We start from the raw sequence: 26174 nt of genomic DNA, 5'->3' as shown, positions 1-26174 counted from the left end.
TCTCAAACAAGCCATTGTGGAACTAGCTGCAGTTGCTTCCAGCCTTCTGTACAGTTTGTAAAAATAAGGGGTTTATTTTAAGATTTCAATTATTTCTAAGAAGAAAGATACTAGACTGTAAATGTTGTACAAAAATTTAAATGAATTTTTAAAAATAATAAAGTCTTGAAAGATTTTTTTCACTTTTACACATTTTGTAATAGTCTTCCAGCATTAGCCTAAAAGTAAAGTTTTGCCATTGCTTGAAGAAACTTCTTTTTCCTTCTCTGAGCAGCAAGCTGTAGGACTTCCTCGGGATTGCTGGCATTCAGCTCTGTCTGGCCAATAGCTTTTATCTGGAAAAAAAGGAGACACAACCAGCATGAGGCCTTCCAGTAGAGCTGTTTCATTTCAAGGCACTTTCAGCACTAGGTCCATGGGTGATTTATTTCTGTATTTATTTCCTGTATGCCCCATCACCCCACCCCTTCAGCCACAACTTTATCTAAGCACCCAGCTTCTAAAAGAATGGTGTGATGACATTAAAACTGGAACTGAAACCACCTTTTCAGTGGTGATTTCAGGGAGGGAGAGACTCTAAAGAAATCCCAGCACACTGGGTTAACTTACTGCTATCTGCCGCTTGTCTGTCTCGCCTCTTTTGTGGTGGAGATCTGAGGACGAGTCAAGAAAAGTCACATAGGTAGGTAATGGACTTTTTCTCAGCTGTCAACATGCACTATGTGTGGTATTCCAGCAAAAGGATACATGTCAAGTACTCCAAGATGGTGACATCCCAGATGTATTCATAATAAGAATCCATGGCATCGTGACTGGAAAGACAAGGCAGGTTCACTGACAGAGTCACATACTGCGTTTAGGCATCTACAAACTTTGTAACATTTACCTGTTCTGTTCCTGCAGCGCCTTAAAAGCAGTTTTATAGTCTACTTCTCTGAGGAACTGGCACAAAATAGCAACCTGTAAGGAAAGATTCCGTGATTCTGACAGCCTCAATTCCCCACAAACAAACCCTCCACACAATGCCTTATTCATTCCACTCCTTTTCTAGACCTTGTTTCCAGGGCAAGCACGTTCTGAGCACCTGAACACATCATTCTGACATAGCAGTAGCAACAGCTACAAGGGGATTGACTCAGCTCAGAAGGGAGTGACTTGGCTTCCAGGGTTCCAAATGCATTTAAGAGCTTTTAAAGCGGAGCCTAGTACAAGCTTTGTTACTTGGAGAATGACTGACCCCATGGATCAGCAATAGCACCTGCAGTTATGAAAAGCAAGGCCAAGTTCTCAACACCACCCCACAGCTACCTTCTCTCTTTCAAAAAAAAAAAAAAAAAAAAAAAGGTCTATATTATCAGAGAAAAGCAGGACAAAACATCCCCAGACTACCTCTACTCTTTACATTCTCAAGTATGTGTTTATTTACTCATTAATTTTAGTCCTGTAACTGTCCTGGAAGCAAAGGTAACAAAGCCTACTCTACTGCAGATTGCATTTGCAAGGGAAGTTGAATTCAGTCTTTTTTTAATTTATCCCCTATATCAATATTTATAAGCAAATGTTTTGGTTAATGCCATGTTTCACCTCTTACCTGCGTGTGACAATTGAGTAAAGAGCAACACTTGATCATTCTTTTTATCACCTACAGAAAGGTTAAAAACAAAACACATTCTGAAATGACTGTTTTGGAACACAAACTGCAATTTTTATTATTGTTTTCTTTGTTAATTCAAGGGACCACCTAAATAGCTACCTACATTCTTCTAGCCCCTAGAAACTCCCAGGCTTTAGCACATGCACTGATGAGCTGAGCCTTCATCACTATAGGTATTTCCAGCACAGTAGGAGCCAGATGTTTTCAGCAGCTGGAGCTCAGGTGAGCACTGCAGCACTGTCCTGAGCAGCTCTGGCCCCAGCCCTGCCCAGCACGGTGCGGCTCTGCAGGGATGAGCTGGGGATGGTCACACCACACAGGGATTGGGCTTCACCATTTGCTCTCCCCTCCAGTGCTGTCCCACAGTGCTGTCCCCAGCACACACTCTGCAGGCTCTATGAACTAACAGAAGCCTTCTGTGACTCAGCAAAGAACAAGTCTCAGATTGTGTATACTGGACAGTTTTGTCTCTACATAGAATCAGGATGCTGAATGAATCCAAAGAGATTTTTGCAAATCCCACTTCAGCTCACCTGGTCTGTGTACACATCTGGTGGCACCATCTTATTAAAGAAGTCCGAGCATACAGCTCCTGCCTGTAGGTAATAGTGAAGGGCTGCTGAATACTGATTAGTTGCTGCCAAAGGAAAAAAGCAAAATAAGGTCTCAAAAGTAAATACAGCAGGTATTTAATACTCAGATCAGTTGTTTATAGAATTATTCAGATGTGTATCTCATAGCTGAATTCTACTGGGACAGTGACTTGTGTTTCATTGTTTAAAAAGCACGGACACACAAAATGGTTACACAGTGGTAGATGGAAAAACTACACAATCAGGGAAACTAGCACCACAGAAAAATGTCTGCCTTTTGGGGTTTGCTTTTTATTTTTTCAGGTAGTTGATCTTGAATCCATCAACCTTAGAGTGGAAGTTTGTCTTCAGTGAGCTTAGCACACACGGGGCAGTGAAGGAGTTTGGTTGGTGTGAGTGAGAGAACACCACTCTCGTGGCTCAGCACTGCTCCCTGAGCTGCAGAGAAAGCAGCAGCCTCCCGGGGCTCTGCGGCAGGAGCAGCCTGCCCACCCATGGCTGCTGAAATACAGACCACTGCCACTGCTCCAACCACTGCTCTTTCACACTCCAGCTTTGAGGCTCCCTACATCAATGTCCTCCTTCTGGGATGCTGCTGCACTTTGTACAGGCAATAAACACTGGAAAACAGGTTTATAACCCGGAATCACTCTCCCACATGTAACATGACAGCACTGAACACTGGATTAAGACTCCTCCTCTTACCCCAAGGGCTATAAAGCTGTAGCTATTCCTCATTTACAAACCCTTCCCATGCTTCCTCATTTACAAACCCTTGATACATCCCTATATAAAATACAGATCCTCTCCACTCTGCTCATCTTGTGCTCCACTGAAGCTGATCTCCACGTTTAAAAGCAACCACTGTTCTTCATTTATAAAACACTGAAGTGCCATGGTTTGGCACAATGACACCATCAAGGACCAACTGCACTAGAAGAGTGAAGTTAAGGGAACTGTCAAAGTTTCCCTTACCCTAACAGCAAGTCTGTATGACCTGTCAGAAGCTCGGGCTATCTGTGGGCTTAGATAACTTCCCAGACAAATCCACCTACACCACTGCATCTGAAGATTTTAACTTTATATATCACTTAAAATGCTTTTCATAAAAGGAAATACAAGGAGGGTTATGTCAAACACAGCTCAGAGCAGCAAGGTTCCTCTACACACGTTAAACACAGACATTGGTTTCACTTACCAAAATAAATATCTGCCTGAATAATTAACCAGAAGTGGTTGTTTGCATTGATAGTCAAGGCATAGCTGACCAGCTCTTTTACTGTAATAGCTACAGCTTCAAAGTCCACTGATTGAAGACTAAAGAAAAAAGAAAGAAAAATAATTCCTGACTTACTGCTTTGGTTTTTAACCAACTTGATTTCCCATCCAGTTGAAGTCCAAAACACCTTAAGTGTGAAGCATAACTAGCTCCAGAAAGGATTTCGTGTTGACTAAGACTACTGTTGTTACAATACAGTAAATCTGACTGAACAAATACAGCCTTCACGGGCTTGAACAAAAAGCCAGAACTAAACCAGATTCTGAGATCCCACTCCACAGAGCCTCTAAATTTCAGTGGAGAAATGCAGCTCAATCCAGTCAGAATAAATCAACACATACCACTTGCTACTTCCTATTTTGGCTATTATTCAAACACACCTCAAAAGTATTAGTGATTTCATACTAAAGTATCATATAGTTCAGATACAGAGAACATACAGTTTAATAAAGCACATAGATTAAAAAGCTACATTTTTATTTTCTCCTCTTTCTTCTTTCCCGTATCTCCATCAGGACCATCAAACTAGGAATAAAACTCTCCGTGTCCTCAAACCAACCTTCCCAGAGACAGAATGGGGGCAGTGATGCCTTTACATGGAGAAATCACACTAACAGTAACTGGGACCAAACCCATCACGTACAGTATTTTGAAAAAAAAAGTGGTTTTTATCATCATCTTACTTGGGGATGGATGAGGGCCAGATAGAAATATGTTCTGCTGCAATATCATTCACAATATCTTCCTAAGAGAAGAAAGAGGGTATGAGAAATCACAACAAGAAACATTTGAAGAAAACCAAAAAAGACTTTGATGATATATACTAACCCGAACATTATGAAGTTTGACAAACAGGGACAATATTGTAGTTAGAACCAATGGTTCCTGTAGGGGGAAAAAAAATATTCCCATGAACTCATGAAACTCCACTTTCTTCCCTAAGCTTTAAAACTACGTAAGAAGTTACGCAATCATTATAGTTTCCTATTGAAATAGGACAATATTTTGTTAAGAGATCTGCAACACAAGGATACTGCAGGAATGTTTCTGTATTAAGTTTTCAATTACTTCAGATTTTCCTGAATAACTCCTTGGATATAAACTTTACTTTTGTTTTATGCATCCTTATGTTGTTTCTGTGATTACTACCTAACCTTAAACTTAGGCTAGGTTTACTACAACTTTCTATGCATTTACAAACCCAGAAGCTATAAACAATTTCCCTCCTTCTTACTTCTGCTGCTTAGTATGATGCATGTAGCAGCTTCTGTCTCCCTCCAAAAGGAATGCTTTGCTTCGTGACAGCTGCAATAAAATACACTCCCAATGTAAACAGATCTCCATCAGAATTCAGGGTAATTTTTTTACAAGCTATTCCACACTGCTGTATGCCAGGAATAACAAACTCAGATGTTTTTCAGCCATACAAAACACCCATATAACTGTTAGATTTTCTGGAATTTAATATAAAAAGTCCAGAAAAATACTACACCAAAAGGATGTTTTGGTTGCAAACATATTTTCAACACCACTGTTACTTACCCGAAGCTTTTTGATGAAGGACAACAATTCACTCCTAAATTAGGGACACAAATACCCATGTAAGTAGTCATCCACAATAAAGAATATATGCATGCACACTTAAAACATGAGTCAGTAAATTCTTCACCTGCTAAAATACCCCTTCACCTCTAAGTTTACAAATGTAGAGCATGTAAATGAAAATGCTCAACAGTTACTAGCAAATTTTACACTAAAAACAGGTTAAGTAAGAGGTATGTTCCTCTATCAAGCTATAAAAGGCATGACAATCACGGAAGTGAACCACTGACTCTAAAGAGGAAACCAAGGGAACTGCACTGCAATTCCCCAAGCTAGGTTTGCAACAATGACCTGCACACTTACAGATGAGGGTACACAATGATCACTCATAACGTACTTCAGTTTCCTTGTAATGAACATCAGAAATTGTCACCATAAGACAATCCAGACAAGGACAACCTTTGGAAAAGTTTTCACTACTTCTTTTCCATAATAACAACAAGGTCACTGCCCTTTACTTGCCCTTTTTGTTTGAATCAGAGGGATCAGGAAAGGTTCAGTAACCTGGAGTACACCTGTGCTCCTTTTCCTTGCCAGAGTACACAAATGGAAGCTCCAGCACGTCGGTACCCCCTTACACCTGCCCCACAGCAGCGTAAGCAAACGCAGCTGGCCTTTAGCACACGTTAAGCTGATTAGCTCAAGGAAGGCAAAGACACAGGCAGAGGTTTCACAGAGGCACCTTTCCCAAGGCTTTAATGTGGAAAGCTGTTCAATACAATCACACATGCCAAACTGTACCATATCAGACAACTTACAGTTAGGCTTAGACTTCAGAACAGGCCAAGAACACTGGACAAATCAGGGTTCTGAATCAGTCATTTGAGCCTAAGGCTGTCAAGGTGTCTGACAAAGAAGACTCTTGACCAGAGTAATTTGATTTTCTTACTCTTTGCAGAGTTTAGCTGAATTAGAATTTCATTTCAAGACTGAGTATCATTTAGCTTTAGACTCAGAAACAAAGCTAAGCATAGATACCCATGCTGTGAGCTATGTGCTTGATACAGCTATAAAAGTATAAAACTGATACACAATAATTCTATTTGCCGCAAAGCAGACAGCTCCAGCCCCTCAGCTCTACTGCACTCTAGATGCCATTGACTTTACTGGAAGACCTGCACTGGTCATAACAGGAGCACAGCAATATATGCTTCAGTTTCTACACGGAGAGCTGCCTCCCACACACTCCTCTTCTGCCTCTGAAAATGGAAGTCAGCACATCCCTGCTAATACCCAACTCCCAGAGTGGACAGGATTTTTACTCAGATCTTTAGCTGCTGCCATCCCTCTGACAGTGGAATCCAGACAATTTCTGACAAGAAAATGGGATCAAACAAACCATTCAAGCCATCTTAAAAAATAATTTTAGAAAACATACCTGTACATAATACCCAATGTAGACTCCCTGTGTTTTATCAAACTCACTCTTCCATCATTGCCACGTTTGTGCTGGTTGGATACACTGCAGATTTGTACAACAACTTCCCAGAGATCTTTAGCTGTGCGTCTACTTTCTTTGGGGCCTGGCAGTTCCTTGCACGTAGCAGCCAGCAACTGGCCCAGCTATGCAATGCAACAGAAAAAATACAGGAACTAAGGCTTCTCTGCATGACATCTACAGCAAAAGAATTACTGGCCTTTAAAATGGCTAAGCAAGTGATTTTAAATTATGAACTACAAAGGAATGTGACTAAATTTTGCAGCAGAGAACACCGATGAAGAAGCTGGAAAACAGGAATTAAACAGAACATTTTTCCCTTTATTAGCTTCCTTGGTGAAAGTGTAATAGTGAAATACTTCACTATTACAAGCTCCAGAAAACAAATTTACATAAAACCTAAACCCCATAAAATACCATTTTACAAAGACTGGCTCTTTAGAACTCACTTCCATATAGTAATTGATCTTAACTGAAACTGGCACAATGTTATACAAAAGAGCTGAACCTCAAAACAGAAATTAGGAAGTGTTATAGGTAAGCACAGCAGGGTAAAAATGAACCTGTCCTGTAATACAACCTGCCTTCTGCTCCATGGCCTAACTGTGAAGGAGAAACACTGCTGTAAAACAATTGTGAAAACAAAGTTTCAAAGAAGGCAGGGCTTGAATTTCTCCAAAAATTCAACACTGGTGTTGGTAAAAGAATGGAACTCTTACAGTGCATTTGGAACACAAGTATCTTAGGAACAGAAAAGGAGCCAGATATGAAAACAGAAATCTGCACACTTCTCATACCTCCTACATAAACCCAGGCTGAATTCCAGCTGAGAGGAGAGTCCTTTAGGAAATGCTACAGCACTTCAATCACGAATCATAACCACACACACCTGATGGAACCAACTTTAGCTGGCAGCCAACAAGGACCAAGATTTCCTGTGTTACTGTAGCACAGCTTCCATGTTTTTTGTCAAGTGCTAAATGTGCTTGTTGCTTAGCCCTACTATGTTCTACCCCATACTTAATTCATTACAGCCACAAAACCCCACACTCTTGAGCAGAAGGGTACTTGCTTTGAAAAGTACAAAATACTTCAGTAAAAAAGTCATTTACAGTCTGAGAAAGCCTTGAGATTGAGCACTTGTTACCTTCACATAAGGATTAGTTTGAACCAGAGGTAATGGAACTTGCATGGTCAAATACTCGTTCTCACACCAGTTTAAGAGGAAGGCAACACATTCTTCAGCTATAACTTGCCGAAGAGGAATATCTAAAAGGAAAGGGATTCTTTGTTTAACTTGTTATTTTTGAGAAAACAGTGTTGTAAAATGGTGTTGTATGAAAATAAGCATATCCCCTTCCCTCTAACCATCTGGTTTTGTTCCACAGCTAACACAGAAAAATATGATGCTTAGCCCTACGAGAGACCTCACCTCTGGAAATCAGGAGCAACAGGGTTTCATCTAACCACAACAGTACGATGCTACTGTCTCACTGTGAAACCAGGAGCAAGCTTTAACAGCTGGCAAAACCCTTCAGGCAGAAGTGCAGAGATGTTTATCCTGTTCAAGTCCTTTAAGTGGCACTGAACAGAAACTGCCAGTGTTTAGCAATAGATAGGCATCATGCTCATTTCCAGCTTCCAAAAACTAATGAAACTTTTGAAGACTTACTAAAAACAGCATCAAAGTCACTGCTGTTTTTCCACTTGCACACCTATGTGGTTAATCTGCAATACAAAGTTGTTTTATTTTGCTGGATTTTTTTCCCTTCTCTCAAGGTTTGTGCTTAACTGCAGCCTCAGAAAGACAGTCATGTACTTACCAGGTACTCTCATTTCCAAATATCCTCGGACTCTGCTTATAAGATCAGAAGGAGGACGCTCTCCAGAAGCACCAGCTCCAGCCTCGTGAGTGTAAATGTCCAAAAGCAGCATTTCATTCAGCATGACCTGACGGAGCTTTGGAGAAAACTCTGTCACAAGCTCCAAGCAAGCAGCAAAAAGCTGTTTTGCATGGACAAAATCCTGCAATAAAAATTATATGCATTAATGATTCCTAACAAATTCATAAGGGGAAATACTACAAGCTAAAGTGCATTCAACTCTATCTTGGCTGAACCAGCCTCAGCATCCATTAGCAGCAGCACTGCTCAAGCATCAGCACTGTTCTCTCACAATGTCTACTTATGAGTCCTTTGGACTTGCTATTCAGCTTAGGAGTTCCAGATCTTTTGAAAACAAAACAAGGAGTTTAAGCAAAAACATGCTAGAACCAACTACTGGTATGCTTTGTACAATTTTGTTTTAGCTGCAGTTTAGCAAATTTGTCAATTACAAGGAAAACAGAACAGCATTCCAATAAATTCCTTATGTAAAACACTTATTCAAAAGAACAGCAATTCGTATCAGTAAATAAATCACCACTGGATGTAGACACCATATGATCTGGAACAACATAATCAAAATTTCATATGAATGAAATTACCTCCAGGCCCAACTCACTGGAAAGTCATTATCTTTGCTCTGCTGATGAAACTTTGAGAGACAGAAATACTTATCCATTACACAACACATGGAGCTTGTTACAACACCTCCCTCATCGCCCAATTTTTCCCTTCTTTTTCTAAAAAAGGGCCTTCCAAATTTTCCATTTCATTAGGATTCAATTTTCCAAACCAACCAGTAAGCTCAGTTGGCTTGCTTACCTTAATAGCACAGCAGTGCAATCCCTTCGCCATCAGGATGTAGACCAAATCCCTAGTCAGACTGTCTTTGATTCCTAAAATAACACTGCCGTAAACATTTGGTACTTCCCACTGGGAGAGAAATGCATAGGATATTTGCACAGAAACAAGTTTTAGAATTCACATCACTGTTTAAAACAACATAAACAAACCCCAAATATTGAAAATTTCTCCCAATTCCAGTCTTTAATCACAAGTAATGTGTGGGTCACTTAGAAATAAGATAAAAACGCCCGATTACCCTTTGCTCACACTCTGAATATGCAATAATTAAGGGGAGGAACAAAAAAAAAAGACAAGAAATCTTTACTTAAACAAAGTCCTCCTCTCTCCTGCTCCCACCTTCTGATGACAGAAATTTACGCTAAAACAATATTACTATCTAGTCAGAACACTAAAAGCAAAAGCTACAAAACCATCTTTTCTCATAAGGAAAGCTTGTGATACAGCCAGTAATTCCTTAAGATAAAGGTTACAGGTTTTTGGTAACACTCTTCACATAGAATGTGAGTTAAGATATGTATCATCATTCTTATTAAACCACCCCTACGCAGAGAAGGAAAAGGTAAGTCACCCTGAGGACCTATGAGAAAATGTTTGTTGTTCACTGCAGTATGATATCTAACCAGTCCTTGAATTACAGTCTCTTGTGACCACATGAGCTAAGTTACCTTACTAGAAATTGTCCAGAATTGGCGCTCTGAGGTCATACCATGCAACTCGATTAAGATCTGGCGAATCCTCCAAGGGTCCACTGACAGTATGAGCTGATGCTCAAGCTGGCCAATATTGACACTTGCTGAAGCTAGAAGAAAAGCAACCAGGTCTTCAGCACATTTCTTCTCAGTGTAGATACTTTCAAGTCTTTAGTATATAACACTTCAATCAGAACAGCAGATCTATCATGCTTCCATAGGTCCAGCCATCCTTTTGTGCCCTCTGACAAACACCTGGTGCTACCTTCACCCTGACCTAAAGGGCTGCTTGCAAGTCCCGTTCCTCACTCCAGCAGCTCTGAGCACTCTTGCTATAGCAAAGCAATAGATTCAAGATCTTCATTAAAAGGGTGTTACTATACTGCTCTAGTGAAAATACACATTGCCTTAACAGGCTTAAGTACTGCAGGGCTGCATTAGAGCTGAAAAGGCAAGGCCTTTCCAGCTGCAGCACAACCTGGCACCTCTTGTTAGCTTTGACTTGTGCAGCTGCCCAGCCAGCCAGCTGTATCAGGGAATTTAACTGGTTGAAAAGATCTCTGGTTTACTTTGGTAGGTTAAAAATTTCGTTCAGATGGCACTCCTGGTCCAGCTTACCACACAGTCACGTCATCATTAATATATGTAAGTCCAGAGGCAGGGTTCCCTTTCCAGGAACAGCTGCCACAGCCACATTTTGCTCAAACCAATGCCATAGTCTCTGTCACCTAGGACACATTCATTTGAGCTTATCTATTACACTCACTTGAGCCACAAGCAAGCCGCAGCCACCTTCTTCAACAAGCAGGACATGCACCAACTAACAACAGGAAATACTCTCTCTAAAAACATTCTAAACTTTTTTGAGAACAGACCTGTACTTTGTAACCTCAAGGTTCTCATAATGGAAAAAGGGCACTGTCTGCTCACAAGTTAATGAAAATGCTGTGAAAATTACCTGGGATATCATAAAAAGAAGTCACAGGTTTTGTGCACAGATTGATTCGAGGAGATCTCTTCCGCATTTGGTCAATGAGCAGCTTCCGTTCATCATCTTTCAGCAGTTTTATGAAAAGCTCATGAGATGAAATCATGAAGACAAACTGAAGATCTTCCATGCCCAAACATAAGTTTCTAAACAAATAAAAATGTTAGTACGTAAGCAGGAAAAAAGTGCTTATTTTTCCAGTTACAAGTTCTTGAAATATTTATTGTGTTGTATTACATTGCTTACAAAGTGCAAATTCATGTTATCCTAATATGGGTACATACTTGAGAAAAGCTGCCATTCTTCTCTTCAATTCTTCTGAAGCACTTTCCAAGTTTATAGACCCTGAACAAACCTGGAAAAGAAAGCAGAAAATAACTAAGCAGCCCCCTTGCACATTTGTAATATTTAGTTACAGCCAGTGTTACCGACCAAGTGTTACTACAGACAATGTTACTGTCTCACAAGCAGTAACAGCCAGGAAATCTCGATCTCAGGTGAGGCAACAAATTTATAGAATCATGGAATGGTTTTGGTTGGAACAGACCATAAAGATCACCCAGTTCTAAAAGCTCTGCCATGGGCAGGGACACCTTTCACTAGACCAGGTTGCTCAAAGCCCCATGCAGCCTGGCCTTGAACACTTCCAGGGATGGAGCATCCACAGCTTCTCTGGGCAATCTGTTCTAGTGCCTCACCACCCTCACTGTAAAGGATTTCTTCCTAATATTTAATCTGGCATTTTGAGTTTGAACCTATTACCCTTGTCCTGTCCCACAACAAAATGCAAAACAGCTTTCTTCTAGTCCCCTTTGGGAACCTGAAGGTGCTACAAGATCCCCTTGGAGCCTTTGCTTCTCCACACTGAACAATTCCAACTCCTTTGGCCTGTCTGTTGTTTTTACTTTGCAGAGCAATTTCTGAATCTGCTCAAGTGCTGTTGGATGGGAACCAAGTGCAGCACTGCTGGGTGGTTACCCTAATTAATCTAGACTCGAACCAATATTTGTGTTTTGCCCTGTGTAACCCTGTCATGACTCGGTTACTCTAATTGTAGAGATGAGACCAGCTCTCAAGGGTTTCTTGTAAGCCAAAGAAAGAAAGATAAGATTTGACTGACAAAGCTTGATTAGGAAATCTCAGTACAACTGTGTGAAATAAGACTGTCTTCAGAAGTAAACCTGATATAAGCTACTGCCATCACATATGGATCAGTTTTCTTCAACCTGTACACAAGATAGGATGTTTCAGACAACTGTCATCTTCTGTCAGACATTATCCAAAATCCTTTTTCCTACTCCTCTGGTATACAGAAGCACTGACACTGAGTGCCACACAAGATCATTTAGCACATGAGTTTAAAAATGAAGTATTTCTAAGTGCAAAATTATAAGATTCACTAGGACTTGGATTTTTTTTTTTTTTTTAAACCAGCAGTTAAAAAATAACTAGATAGTTGAATTTGTCAGCTTGCAATAATTTTTTTAGAAGTCTGTTTCAGTCCCAATATGAGCAGTTGATGTAAGCTTTTACTAGCTCTGCAGTAGAGAGCACCATCAGTTAATTTCTGCCACGTGCTTGAAGAGACAAGCAAAAGAATTAGCCTCAAATTAATAAAAGACGTTCAAATAACGGCAAAGCAATAAAAGGATTAAGTTTAGTTTAAGCCATATCATCAGTTTCATAAAAAGCTTCACTAAGGGTAACAGTGTAGGTCTCACGCCTAACAGTAACTCAGCATCACTTTACCACATGCTAATTTCTACAACACAGCTGATAAGGGAAAAGTGGTCCTCTTCCACAGGTACTTTTTCTACTCCTTCTCTCTGTCTTGGAGAATTTGATTCTTTGTTCCACTAGAACCAATATTCAGCAATATCTCCATATAATCTAACAATGTCAGGAATAGCAGTGATTTCAAATACAACCTGAAGCAACAGCTCTCCACTGGATCCTCCCTGACAGATGGAAACAGAGCTAAGAACAACAGACGCACAACTGATCACTGAGTGGAGCTGTACTAACTGCAAACAAGTTGAATAATGTTTGGAAATTACCTTTCTCTGCTTCAGAAAGCAGAGCACCACTTGCAATAATAATAGTTATGCAGGGAAAGAAATCTCTCACTAAATACCATTTTCTCTTGCAATTTTAGATTAATGTTTTACCTCAAGAAGGAAGTCTATTTTCTCTTTGCTGGGTTTCAGGAACAGTTGACAAAACTGAATATCAATTATTCGACCTTGTAACACATCGCACACTGTGTTGCAGACGCAGACTTTGAAACAGACTTCATCCAGAGCGTCATTCCTGCGTGAACACAAAACTGAAGATCACAGGATAGCTCTGACAAATTAACAGTGGTATCACAGCAGGCAGAAAATTTTTTTTTAAAAAATCAGTCAAGTGATAAAATCAACTGTTAATGTTCATTACATTTTTTCCATATATGGCCATAGGGAGATACAGCCAAGGAGCTGTAGTGTGATGTAAAATGTAGCTTGGACTACTGCTAACAAAGGCTCAAGTTTCTTGGATGTAAGTAGTTTGTTGTTAAAAGATTTTACATACTTTCCACAAAAAAGACAACCAATGAAAATTACTCTTCATCACAACTGAACATTGATTATAATTTCATGTCTCACCCTTGCTGAGCTTTTTGGAAGAGTTCTCTCAGCACTGATTGTCTGAACTGTTCAGGTAAACTGAGGGTTAGGTTATCTTCAAGGAATATCTTCACTAAGTCCTGCAACAAAAACAGTTGGAATAGTCAATGCACAATGCAAAAGAACCAGACAGAAAATTATTTTATCTGGTAAAAATGAGGAAACTAAGAGAAGCATCTCATACCCATATTTAATAGTAAAATGTATCGAACAATCAAAAAGGAGTCAAGTAACAAAAGAAGTTCTTTATCATCAGAAAAATCAAAGAAAAAACAAACAAAAAACTCCCCCAAAATAAACTTGCACATCTAAGTAGCAACAGTCTCTGAAACTCAAGGAATTACAACCTGAGAAATAGCTGAAAGAGTAATACCCAAAGAATTACTTGAAAAGCCCTTATCTCAGCTGGCAGGAACTATTTACCACTGTATGGAACCCAAGATATTTCAATCTAATATGCACCAGATTATGTTATATTTCTAAACACATAGGATTTAAAACAGTCTGTAAATGGTTAAATTGCCATTTAACATTTCTTAAAATCCATACAGTTCAAATGGAATCCTCCACAAAGAATGATAAACCCCCCCTCATATATACATGGGTTTGTTTAGGCATTGTACCTGGTATTTGCCAGATTTCATACAGCTGTGGATTTGACTATATGGAGTTGCCTGTTGAGATGCATCATCAGAAGATGAGGTAAGAACTTCACAAGCTTGACAATACCCAGCTAACCGTTCTTCATCTATGGTAAAATGAAGTGATGATGAGCCATTCTGAAAAGGAAGAGTTACAGCAGATCTCAGTAGCTGAAGTATTATGAAATATACGCTTAATTCGGAAACAGAGACTCACAATTTCCCCAAACAACAGCAAAAAATCAAAAGACTCTACATATACACACTTCATTTAAATAAAAACTGGAATTCTGAAGTTTTGGAAATATGAATATGAAGCAAAATAAAAAACGTGTATTTTTAAAAAAAATATTAGAACACAGACAATCTGATTTCCAAGGGAAAGTTAGATTAAAAAAATTATAGGAAGTGCTGTATGGTTACCTTCCTCAAAAACACATCATCACCACGGACACAGGATGTACTGTACAGTCAAGTTACTATTAGCACTGGAGAGGTTATTTCTGCATCAATATAATTTGTGTAAAAGACTATTCATTAGAAAATGTAGAACAAAGCAGCAATATACTGCAACCAATTAATATAATTTCAAACTAGGCACAACATGAAAAAAATTACTCTCAAAACTTCAGGAAGTTTCTTTAAAAAGTCTGTGTACCATTAAGAGTTAATAAACTGCTAAAGAAGGAAGCAATAATTTAGACAAGGGTTTTTTTTTACAAAAGAGTTGAAGACACATGCTAAAAGAACGCTTCTTACCTTTGCAATCAACTCCTTTGTTTTGAAAAACTTTTCCTTAGCCTTTTCGTGAACAGCTGCATTTGTAGATCCTTGTTGGAAATAGATTGCACCCAAATCATAGCAAACCTGCAAACAGCACCCATATCAAACACACAGTCTTGGACATCAGGTTCAGAGTCAAAATTAAGTATTTCAGCTCAAATGTTGCATGCACATTAAACTATTCCTACTTTTATCTAATTTACCAACATACCCTGCACACCTTACCCCACCTACTTCAATTGCTTCCCCTTTAACTGCAATCTCAGTCTGAGAAATTCTGCATTACAAGCAAGACAAAATTAAAGAATGATTTCCCCAAAATCATAGAAAACAATGCAATAAGCTGTCCTTGTCATATAATGGGTTATTTCAGGGGATTGAGAGGGCAAAAGTGAGAGGTTAGTGGGAAGTAACAATAGTTAAAATGATTTTTTAAAGTTCTATTAATGTAAAAATGAAGCCAGTATTATTTCATTGCACTACAAAAGAAACTGACAAAAAAAACCCCCAAAAACAAAAAGACAAAACAAAACAAAAAAAACCCACCCCAAAACAACACAGCAACATTCATAGAAAAAAACCTGTGATTTACCTAAAAATTATTATTTAACACTTTTTCTAAAGAAACTGTGAGCTACCTGGCACTGTATCTCCTCGGCACTGATTTTCAGTCCAGCTGTGGAACTCTCTGTTTCTCCATTCACCATACCAGGTTCCACGGCCAATAAATCCAAAGTTCTTATAGTATGGACATAAAGATCTTTGTTTAATTTAAGTGCTCCTTCCAGGACCAGGATGGAATCAGCAGCCTGCTCCTTCAACTGTAATAGTTCAAATACATTAAAAGAATTAACCTCTTGGTCTTGAGTTTAACTCTAGGTTTAAGTTAATGCTACATTTTTAACAGCTCAGTAAAAAGATAGTTTTAAAAAAAGTCCTTAAAAAATTCTACACAATGTAGAACTGGCTTTTGTACAATAAAGAACTGGCTTTCTTGTACAATAAAGAAATTCATATATACATGTAAATTTGAGCAAAAATACGAAGGGAAAAGAGTCTCACCACTTTCAAAATATTTTCGGTTAGTTCCTTTTCTTGCTGAATATGATTCATACTGCAAGTTAGATACAAGAGGTCAAGAGTTCAGTTTTAAGGCAGCTCTGCACATTATTTCATGTTCTAGATCACAATAATTCATTCATGCTTGGTTTTGCTTAATTATATTTTGAACATCATAATGCAGGACCACTGACTGCTCTTATCTATCTATATCTGAAAAACAGAACTTTATAATGAAAAGATAGTTTTGTATGAGAATATGGTTCAATAAAACAAAAAGTTGCAAAGTTATCATTGCCTTTTTTAAGATCAGATTGCTAATACCAGTTCAATTGCAAAACAATAATGAACAAAGCTTCCACAGCCTCAAGTCTCGTGAAGCTTCAACATTTAAATCTTCTCAAACATGTCAGGGGCAGAAGCATGTTCACATGTTTATGTAAAAATTAAAAGTATTTTTCAATTATTTTCCCACACAGATTTTTTAATTATTATTCAGGATCAGACCCTGATACATACAGGACAATATAGGATCTATAGCAAAATAAGGAGGAGGAAGAGGAGTATGTTTAATCAACATATTTGACAGACTCTGTCAAACAAGTATGGTCTAACACTTAAGTGTAAAATGAACATAAAACATATGAAAAGCACCACTTAGACACTTCAAACTTTTGTGACATAAAAGTCACAGACAAGTTGTTACTAAAGCCTCACAGCTTCTAGAAGGCAAAATGCAAAACTGATTTTAAATTACAAATTATTGCCCAATGAAGCAAATTCTTCTCTATTTCTAAGGTTATCAGACACAATGCTTCCAACTGGTGTAATAAAACAACCATATTACACAAGCTACTGAAAGTTAAGGGATGCAAAAGAATACAAGAAATGTACCCCACCTAAACTAGAGCATAAGCATTCTGCCAAGGCAAACTGTCATCTCTCTTCCTCTCAGGAATTTTCATGCTATGACAAAGTCACAGAGATTACAACATTGGCAGAGTGGAACAACAGACAAGTATGATACATATGTGTAACGTATATGGAAACTTCCTGTATATGGCAGGAAAGTGAGAATATACTTGAAATAAATCCAAGTTTTCCATGTAACAACTAGACATTTTAAGAAACTGTATGTTATTAACATGATTTAATCCACTTAGAAACTACATTTCTGATCATAAAATGCCTATGACATCCAAACTAATTATATCTATAACTTACACATTTAACTGAGGTGGACCAGGTTTCACTTGTTTTACAGGAAAACTACTTTGAACGATGGTCCTTATGGCCCTGCATGGGGGAAAAAATTAAGCAGAGAATGGTATTAGCCTCAGAAGAGTAATAAGCAGATTACAGGCCTCTTGATAATAGCAGTGTACCATTTCAGAAACATTATACCATTAGAATACATCCTTTACTCCAGAGCACATCTAGCAGCTAAGAAATGCTCTTATGTCTATAAAAAAGCTGAAAGATGAAGATTTTTATAAGAAGAGAGTTCAAACCACTATCTTGACTATTTTTTAAGAGAATAAAAACAGCTCTAGAATAGTTTTTCAGACTCAGCTCCTTGACCACAACCTAGCAAAAGATTACAACACTTATTAGTACTTTAGGACTCTTTCTTCTTCTACATACAATTATACAGATAGAAGGAAGCACTGCTTTGTTCCATAATGATTTTATATTATTGCCATGTTGTAGTTTACCATCTGTTGTAGAGTAGTATTGCCATTGCAGTGGTTGGGGGTAAGCTGGACAGATCCACATCCACATGTTTAGTTCCTGGGGGAACTTTGCTGATACACAGAAGTTCATTCAATAGCATGTTCAATACAGGAACAGACAAGCTATTAAAAATAAAAGACAGAATCAGACACTTCATAGAGTAAATCTACTTCGGGAACGTTTAACAATGTACACTATTATTCAGTACTGGTTACTGAATATTGTTAAGGACTACTCAGTACTTAACATCACATGGATGTTTATTCAGCATTTGAGATCAGGTATGTAAAGTAGTTACCAGGATCAGCTGCATAAATTCAGCCCAAGAGGATGGGCCCAAGCAGTAGTTCAGCTGCCCTGACAGCTGAACTGCCACTCTGCACCACCACATTACCCACACAGGCACCATACCAGAATAACCCAGTCACCCGTAATGGCACGACCCAGCTAATAAGAACTTCTATAAAAGCAGCCCCAGATGACACTCCCTGAAGGTACGCAACCCCATTCCAATCACAAATGAAATTTCACTCACATAAAGTGAAGTTAAGACTAGGAACTTTTTGAATAGCGGTAAGTACAACGTACATTAGGCGGGACAGAACTCTCTTTAATAAAATGAGAAGACATGCAGGCTGGACTGCACTGCTCCCAGCTTTTATGGTATAATTTAACACAACTAAAATACTATTATTAATTTACACCTTATTTGAAATTAGATCAGCTGCTGCCAAAGTACCTTTGATCTTGTGAAAAATTTGCATGCTTTGCAACAAGTATTGAAAACAACCAGTGAAACTGCACTTTCAGCAGCTAAAGCCAGGATTTCTGTTGAACAAATTTTAGGTCTTGTGTTCTATCACAAGTGTTCTACAAGCAGTGGCTGAGGCAACTGGGGGTGTTTAGCCAGAAGAAGGCTCAGAGGGCAGCTTATCATTGTCTACAATTCCCCAAGAGGAGGTTGTAGCAAGTGGGTGGTCAGTCTCTTCTCCCAGGCAAGCGACAGGACGAGAGGAAATGGCCTCAAGTTGTGCCAGGGGAGGTTTAGACTGAATTTTATGAAAAGTTTTTCAACAAATGAGTGGTCAGCCATTGGAACAGGCTGTCCAGGGAAGTGGTTGAGTCACCATCATACCCTGAAGGTATTGAAATTATATGCAGATGTGGCACTTAGGGACATGGCTTAGTGGCAGGCTTGGCAGGGTCAAATTAACAGTTTGCCTCAATGATCTTAAAGCTCCTTTCCAGCCTGTATGATTCTACAAATCCATGAAAGTTAGAATCAGGGCAATTATTGTCCCCTTAAGATTTTACATGAAATTACAGATAAAGGGGGCAAGAGACCTGTGTGAATGAATAAGAAACCTTTGCCATTACCTAAGCGGAAACAGGAAGCCAAGTGTAAACAAGAATCACCCGGCACAATCCTGTGCCATGTGTTTTGGGATGACCCTGGTGGAGCAGGGAGGCTGGATCAGATGATCCACTGTGGTTCCTTCCAACCATACCCATCCTGTGATTCTGTGAAGTGCAACTCCCTATAGGGCACATCACTGCCAAAGTGAAGTAGCTCTCAGCTGTTCTAGCTCATCAGACCATTTTTCAGCTGAAATTTCCAAAGGAAAGATGCAAAGCTGGGGTTTGTCTATTTCAACCACAGTCATTTCAATGACCTACTTCACAGATACATGGAGCTATTCACATCAGCAACACTGGAGCAAGACCTCCAATTTCAAGCATGTCAGAATGAGGAGACTCATGCTAGTTTTGTCACTGAAGAAAACAAAACCTCCAATCCATCTTTATGAAGCTTACCTGTACATATCTTAATGTCTAAGACATGCTGTTTTTCATCTCTAAACACTGTTGATTTGTTCAGACACACTTTGCCTTTATCAAAACCGTTTTCTAACTTATAGCTAAAATAAAACTAGATTTCAATTATCACACTCAAAAGGAAGCAAGCATTTTTTAAAATAAATACCTCAAGCCACTTAAATTTACTAAACTTAGCATGAAGATGTACAGACTATACCTTTTTTCTAATACATCCAAATCCCACTTCAGATGAGCAGCAACTTTGAGAGCAAGAAGTTTTAGAATGCGGTTCCTTTTGTTATCAGGTGGTGGCTGGACTTGGTTCTGCTCATTCACTGATGGTTTTGAAGCTTGTTCCAAGAACTGAACAATCAGCTGCACAGGTGGCGGGTCTGCAGAAAAACACAGCCACTCCTCAAATTCTTTGTAAGCCCAGAAATTACTTTTTTTTCCCCCATCTATGAACATTGTTGATTTATCCTTGGCGTTTATAGTGCTGACATTGTTACCTGGTAGATTCTAATCCCAAATGGTGTCCTGCATGTGCTGACTGAAATCAAACTATCAACGTATCTTTGCTTAAAGTTCACTTGACCACGGTAACCACACTATCACACTTCTATTTATTTTCACTATTTTGTATTAATTATGTTTTGATACTTGCATCTACTGAAAATAAATGCTGCCTAATGAAATGACAAGATATAAAAACTATATATCTATTTGTAATTATCCTCTGCATAAAGTATATTTACAAGCAATTGCTAGTACTTCTGAATACATTCAGAAAATACTTTCAGATTGGTTAAAAAAAGCATCAAAAAAAGCACCCAGTCTCTCCCTTACAATAAGACAGCCAATACCTTTCAGCTCTTTTGAAAAAAGAGTCCAAACTGTAGCTATTACACTCTCACTGAACTTCGTGAAACATAAAGCATTATCAAATTACTTAATTCATTACAATACAGAGCATAAAATCTAAGTGCAGATCTAAGCATAAGATCTAAGATAGATTCTGCTTAAATTGACGTTGTGTAGAGGCAACACTGGCACAGGTTTTCCTGTTTCCTCCACCTCCTCGCAGAATTCGGTGCTGAAAAAGATGGCCACCACTTAGGACTATCAAAAGATCAGGTAATTTTAAATATGGCCGCTTTCTTATAATACATCAGACGAGATTTCTATTTATTCCCGGTCCAGAGAGCAATTTCAGCACTGAACCCTTCGGAGGGCTTCAGCTCCTGCCACGATCAGGACTCCAATGGCAGAAAACCAGCTGCCAACTGCAATGATGCGCACGAGAAGCGCTTCCCAGCGAACAAACAAACTACAACGCTTCCGCACACAACATTCACACACGCGAAAGGAAAAGCCATCTACCAGACAAGAAAGACACAGAAATGAAGTTATTAAATAGGAAAGATAAAGTGAAATGAGAAAAACCGCGTTACTGCCGGCGGTAAAAGCCGCCGCACGGCCGCGGGCAGCGCCCGGCTCCCTCTGCCCCGCTCCCAGCAGCGCAGCAGAGCCCCGCACTGACGCCTCACAGCCCCCGCAACGACCCTGCCCCAGGAGGGGCCGGGCCGAACCCGAGGCCGCGGGGAGGCGGCGGCCAGCAGAGCACGCACCGGGAGAGGGCTTCTGCAGGTGCTGCTCCAGCAGCGCCTCCTCCAGCACGAACTCGAACCACGACGTCTGCGGCGGCGTGCATGGCCGGCTGGAGGTGGCGGCTTCCCGGTCCGCCGCCTCCGCGCTCATGCCGGCCGCTCGGCAGGGACCCCACACGAGCCCCTCAGCGCCGCAGCCACCGACGGCTGCACAAGATGGCCGCCGGCCGCGCCCCCTCGGAGGCGGCCCGTGGGGCGGCCCTGCGGAGCGGCCGCGCTGGGCGGGCCTGCCGGCAGAGCAGCCCGGCTCACTGGCGGGATCGGTGGCTTTCTTTCCGGAGTCACTAGTTCGGTGCATGTCCCTTGCGGCTCCCCGCAGCCGTCCCTCTGCCTTTGCGTCCACCGCGGTACTGTCCCCGCAGGGCTGTGAGCCCTGAGGCCGATAAATGGCTCACCCTCCGTGCTCCTGCCCATGTACATCCTAATGCCTCATGAAAGAGTAAAGAAATTAGGACTTTGATCCATGGAGGCAGATTTAAATCATGGAACCCTAGAACGTTAAGGGGTTGGAACGGACCTTAAGGATCATCGAGACCCAACCACTCCTGCCATGGACAGACACCTCCCACCCGACCAGGTTGCTCGGAGCCCCGTCCAGCCTGGCCTTGAGCACTTCCAAGGCTGGGACGCCCTCAACTTCGCCGGGCAACCTATTCCAGTGTTTCACCATCCTCACAGTTGATAGGAAAGGTGGGTGCTGATGTCTTTACAAATTAATCTATGAGAAGATGGTTTAGGAGATTTAGGAGAAGTGGGTGTTACAGTCTTTGAAATGTGTCTCTAGGAACATCAAGTTGCATGGGTTTGTGACAGAACCAGACATTTTGAATTCCTGAACTTTAGGGTTTTAGGAGAAATGCATCTGTGCAAAGTCTATTGCAGAGCCCAGATGGTCTGAACTTTTGGTGGATCCGAAGAACTCAGGCAGTCTGAACTCCTGAACTTCAGGGGAAAATGACCATACATGTTTATGGGGGAATATGTGGTAGGTGGTTTGGAAAGGCTATACCTTCCTAGTAGCTCAGCTAATGGGAAAACAAAGAGGGCAACATGTGGTTGGGAGTTCACGATAAAAGGAGGCTGTGTCCTCCAAAACCTCAAGAGAGACCCCATGGGGGATTGGCCTAGTGGACTCTCTCTCCTTTATTAGAATAAAATTGCAGGGCTCCTCTGCCTCCTTTATGAGCATTGGCTTTTCATAGCATGGCTTTTATGCACACAGTTAAGAATTTTTTCCTAATATTTAACCTAAATTTTGCCTCTTTCTATTTGTATTAACTCCTCCTTGTGCTATCACTACAGTTCCTGACAAAGAATCCCTCTCCAGCTTTCCTGTAGGCTCACTTCAGGTATTGAAAGGCTGCTATGAGGTCTCCACACAACCCTCTCTTCTCCAGGCTGAACAGCTCCAACTTTCTCAGCCTGTCTTCATAGTGGGGATGCTCCTGTCCTCTTATCAACCTCATGGCCCTCCTCTGGACTTGTTCCATGTCCCTCTTAGCAGTTACAGCTTCCAGTGTTATTAAGGTGTCCGTATTTGCATGGCAGGCCACATCGGACTGTGCCACTCTCTCATCTGCAACTAGCCAGGGTCTGGTTCTGAAGCTTTTCAGGTATCCCTGTTTCTTAGAGCATGTATGTCCTGAGAAGAAGCAGGATGACTAGCAGAAGCTTTTATCTATTTCAGTAATTTGGTTGAGTTTCTTTAATATTTTACCAAGAGAAGAGTTCACAAAGGCTGCACAGGAGGTTTGCAAGGTAGATATAGGATTACATACAATAATATTACAGTACTAGAAAAGTTTTTCACCCAGAGGGTGGTTGGGCAATGGAATGGGCTACCCAGGGAAGTGGTTTCAGCACCAAGCCTGGCAGTTCAAGAAGTGTTTGGACCATGCTTTCAGGCAAGTGATGTGACTCTTGGGGCTGTCAAGTGCAGCTCTCAGCTATAAGCATTCTGCACCTTGCTATAAGTGACCCAAGAAGATAGAGGAAAGTTCTTCTTTCTCACCTTCCATGAGGAGAGAAGTCCATTACATGTTCAATGACTGAGTTCAATGCAATTTATCTTCTGTCGTGCATGTTACTTTGTGTGTTCAGTTATTTGAGGGAAAAAATTAACTACTGCTTCAGTTTTCCTGAGTTATTTAATGCATCCAAATATAAAATGCTCAGTTGCAGAATATGAATTACAAAATAACCCTCAGGGAGATCATGGTCTGTTAGCATGATTTGCAGCACATGGTTCAAATTAGTCTCTTTTGGAAGAGACAGTTTACCAATAATAATGCTAAGCTTTACCTGATACCAAGTTCAGAAGAGGCAACTTAATAAAGAGCAATGAAAATGTATATCCACTTTATGAAAATGTTGTAAGAATTCAACACTTGGAAGAATCACCTTTCTGAAGTTCTGTGGCTCAGCAGTTTTCATTTGCAGCAATCACATATGAGAAATGTTGTTGTTTCTTACTACACTACACATATATCTTTATAAAGGAGGAAAAATTTACATTAAACAAGATGTGGCTATATGCTAATATATCCACCATATTTATTTTTTATGACTTTGTAAGAACAACTAGTGCCCAGCCATGTGAGGTTAGGGCATGAAGGAGTGGCTCGTGGTGACTCCTTCTCCAAATCTTTCTAAAAAATATTACTAATTTAGTGTAATTGATACAAATAATTTTATTAAATGAATGCAAATTGTTTCATTCAGTTCACATGTTACTTTTGTTCAGTCCTAAACTGTTTGTTCTAATAGTATTCAAATCTTGCCTCTAGGTACAAAACTAATTTACATTTGCATTCTTTATGCCAAGTAAAATGATGAAGAGTGATGAAAAATCTAATTTTAAAACATTAATAATAAATCAAAGCAAGTGTCAAGACTTTGATAAAAAAAACAAATGTTGAGTATCATGGTAATTTAAAAATCCCACTGAACTGAAAACAGTTAAAACCCCCTTGGTGCTTCAGAGCTTACAAGCACTTTGTAAGCACCTATTAACATTCAGACATCACCCCATGCATTGGGAGCTGCCCAAGAGGGGAGCCCCAGCTTCAGAGAGTTAAGAGAGAAAGGGAAAGAACAAGGTGATTTGCCCATGATCACAGAGGTGGGTGTTCAAGTCAACGTCAGATTTCAGAGGCTTCTGATTCCCTTTTTTCCATACTAAACCCAGTTGGTTTTTGGAGAGCAGGAGGAGGCAAAGGAGTAGAGGCTAGGTTTCCCATGCTTTCTGTTTTGAGGATCCCAATTTTTACAATGACTGTCCTGATTGAAAGAATTCAGTTCCAACTTTTGCCTGGGTGCCCTTCTTGCTTGTCTTCACACCTGCTAGCAGCTCTTCTGTTTTCCAGCTGCACACTTTGAAGAAGGGTTCCATGTGAAAATCAAAGTTGGACATAAAAGTTTACTGAACAGAAACTTTTTCTAGGTCTCACAACTGCCTTTAAGAGTGTAAAATTGTCACAAAGTCATGTTCATGCATGGGATCTTGCTACTCTTTTCCTCTTGGTACAGGCAGTTAGAAAAAGAGTCAGACAGAAAAAGTCCCACAGAGTTGGGCAGCCTGTGAGTGAGGTGGTGTGTGTCATGTCACAGAAGGGTAGAGTTTAGGAGGATACAATAAAAGCTGACAAGAAACCAGAAATTGTAAATGTTTTATATTTAACATTGGTCACAAGTATTTTACAGTCTAAAATTAATTCAGTTTTAAAAAAGAATGCCCTATGCATTGTTACCCGCCTGATAGGTTTCACATTAATACTAGGGAGAAAACAATTCAAGTTCTTGCATCCAGGATAATTCTAGTAAGTCACTGTGGTCTACACAAATAAAAAGGGATATTATAATACTATTCTATAGCTATCCTACATTCCAAAGTTTTCAAGAAAATTCATGCTTTAAAAATCTTTGTACTTATATAATGAAATAACTTTGTACAGTGCATATAAAAAGATTATTCAGATTATCACTCCTGGGAAAAGAGAGTATATGATGCTATTTTATCTAAAAACTTGAGTCATGTAAGTTACTTGATGTAACTTATATATAAAAAAAGGGCATTTTTTTAAAAGTAGTGTCCATATGTCATGACAATGTGTCAAGTTCCTTTAGCTCTGGTTATAAATTTTCATTTGAGACTGCATAGAGTTCTTTAAGCTTCTCAAACTTTGACCCCCACTCTTGGAGGCAATCATAATTTAGATCTTCATCCCCACTGATGGAATCTAATGAGCTAAGGCTCCCTGCCAGAGAGCATTGCCCTTCCAAGCAGTAAAGATGAATAGTGTCAGCTGGAAGACTCTTTAGATCATTGTCTGCATCCCGTATGATTTGAGAAACATATTCCCTGAAGTCTGGGATGCTGGTAACAGCTGATATTGATTGCTTTTGATGTGCATGCTTTGGGAGTGAGTCTCTTTTTGGGCCAGTTGGTGTCCTGGAGTGTGGAGCAGCTGCTCGCAAGGAGGAGCGGGGAATTTTATGGAGAGGTTTCTTCAGTTCATCTATATCGTAAGCATTCTGGAAACAAAGAGAATGCAAATATCAGAGAGAAACAACTCAAAGGGGAACTGATTCAAAAAATGTTTTACAACACAAGGCAACACAAGACAATTCTGTGAGTTTTCTACAAGCTGAAGAAGAGAGTGCCTAGTTCAGAGGACTAAGTTCAGATCATACCAAATCCCTTTGTGTAATAATAATTTTCAGTTGAATCAGCAATAATGTGTCCAAAGCAGCTCCCTTGAAAGTGGGCACACATGACCAGCATCATTAAAGGTACAGACGGGGCTGAAATAGA

The 26174-nt window shown here is 39.9% G+C and overlaps 2 protein-coding genes across 4 annotated transcripts in view; both read right to left on the bottom strand.

Annotated features, from left to right (window-relative positions):
• Positions 1–122: 122 nt before the first annotated feature.
• Positions 123–21531, bottom strand: INTS8 (integrator complex subunit 8). 2 transcript variants are annotated; one of them, XM_038128922.1, is made up of 27 exons: positions 21323–21531; positions 19912–20086; positions 17858–17998; positions 17367–17438; positions 16146–16197; positions 15722–15904; positions 15060–15167; positions 14283–14438; positions 13639–13739; positions 13162–13303; positions 11278–11348; positions 10964–11139; positions 9982–10115; positions 9272–9382; positions 8390–8591; positions 7714–7835; positions 6507–6691; positions 5069–5102; positions 4355–4411; positions 4210–4271; positions 3446–3564; positions 2188–2291; positions 1592–1642; positions 887–960; positions 748–812; positions 610–653; positions 123–335 (listed from the first exon to the last, which is right to left on the bottom strand). In XM_038128922.1, the coding sequence occupies exons 1-27, from the start codon at positions 21450–21452 to the stop codon at positions 219–221; spliced, it is 2988 nt and encodes a 995-aa protein (XP_037984850.1). In that variant the 5' UTR covers positions 21453–21531; the 3' UTR covers positions 123–218. The 2 variants fall into 2 exon arrangements, with proteins under 2 accessions (XP_037984850.1, XP_037984852.1); XM_038128924.1 differs by lacking the exon at positions 21323–21531 and having other exon boundaries at positions 17858–18000; positions 19913–20013.
• Positions 21532–23944: 2413 nt separating this feature from the next.
• LOC119697904 (neural-cadherin-like) overlaps positions 23945–26174 on the bottom strand; it is a 55689-nt gene continuing 53459 nt past the window's right edge. For both annotated transcript variants that reach the window (XM_038129270.1, XM_038129272.1), the window contains one exon: positions 23945–25894. In XM_038129270.1, coding sequence (XP_037985198.1) covers positions 25493–25894 — 402 coding nt within the window. In that variant the 3' untranslated portion in view covers positions 23945–25492. The remainder of the gene's footprint in view (positions 25895–26174) is intronic.

The sequence above is a fragment of the Motacilla alba genome, chromosome 2 (genome assembly GCF_015832195.1).
Source record: "Motacilla alba alba isolate MOTALB_02 chromosome 2, Motacilla_alba_V1.0_pri, whole genome shotgun sequence".
Classification (NCBI taxonomy): domain Eukaryota; kingdom Metazoa; phylum Chordata; class Aves; order Passeriformes; family Motacillidae; genus Motacilla; species Motacilla alba.
Note: the sequence above shows the minus strand (reverse complement) of the source record. Positions and strands in the feature narration are given on the sequence as shown.

What these genes read in the sequence shown, in the direction of transcription:
- INTS8 (XM_038128922.1), bottom strand. Translation starts at nt 21,452, where the DNA reads ATGAGCGCGGAGGCGGCGGACCGGGAAGCCGCCACCTCCAGCCGGCCA. An exon ending in CCTGCAGAAGCCCTCTCCCG is followed by an intron (nt 20,087 to 21,322) that starts GTGCGTGCTCTG and finishes GTTTTTCTGCAG; the next exon opens with ACCCGCCACCTGTGCAGCTG. An exon ending in CCTTCATCAAAAAGCTTCGG is followed by an intron (nt 4,412 to 5,068) that starts GTAAGTAACAGT and finishes TTCCCCCTACAG; the next exon opens with GAACCATTGGTTCTAACTAC.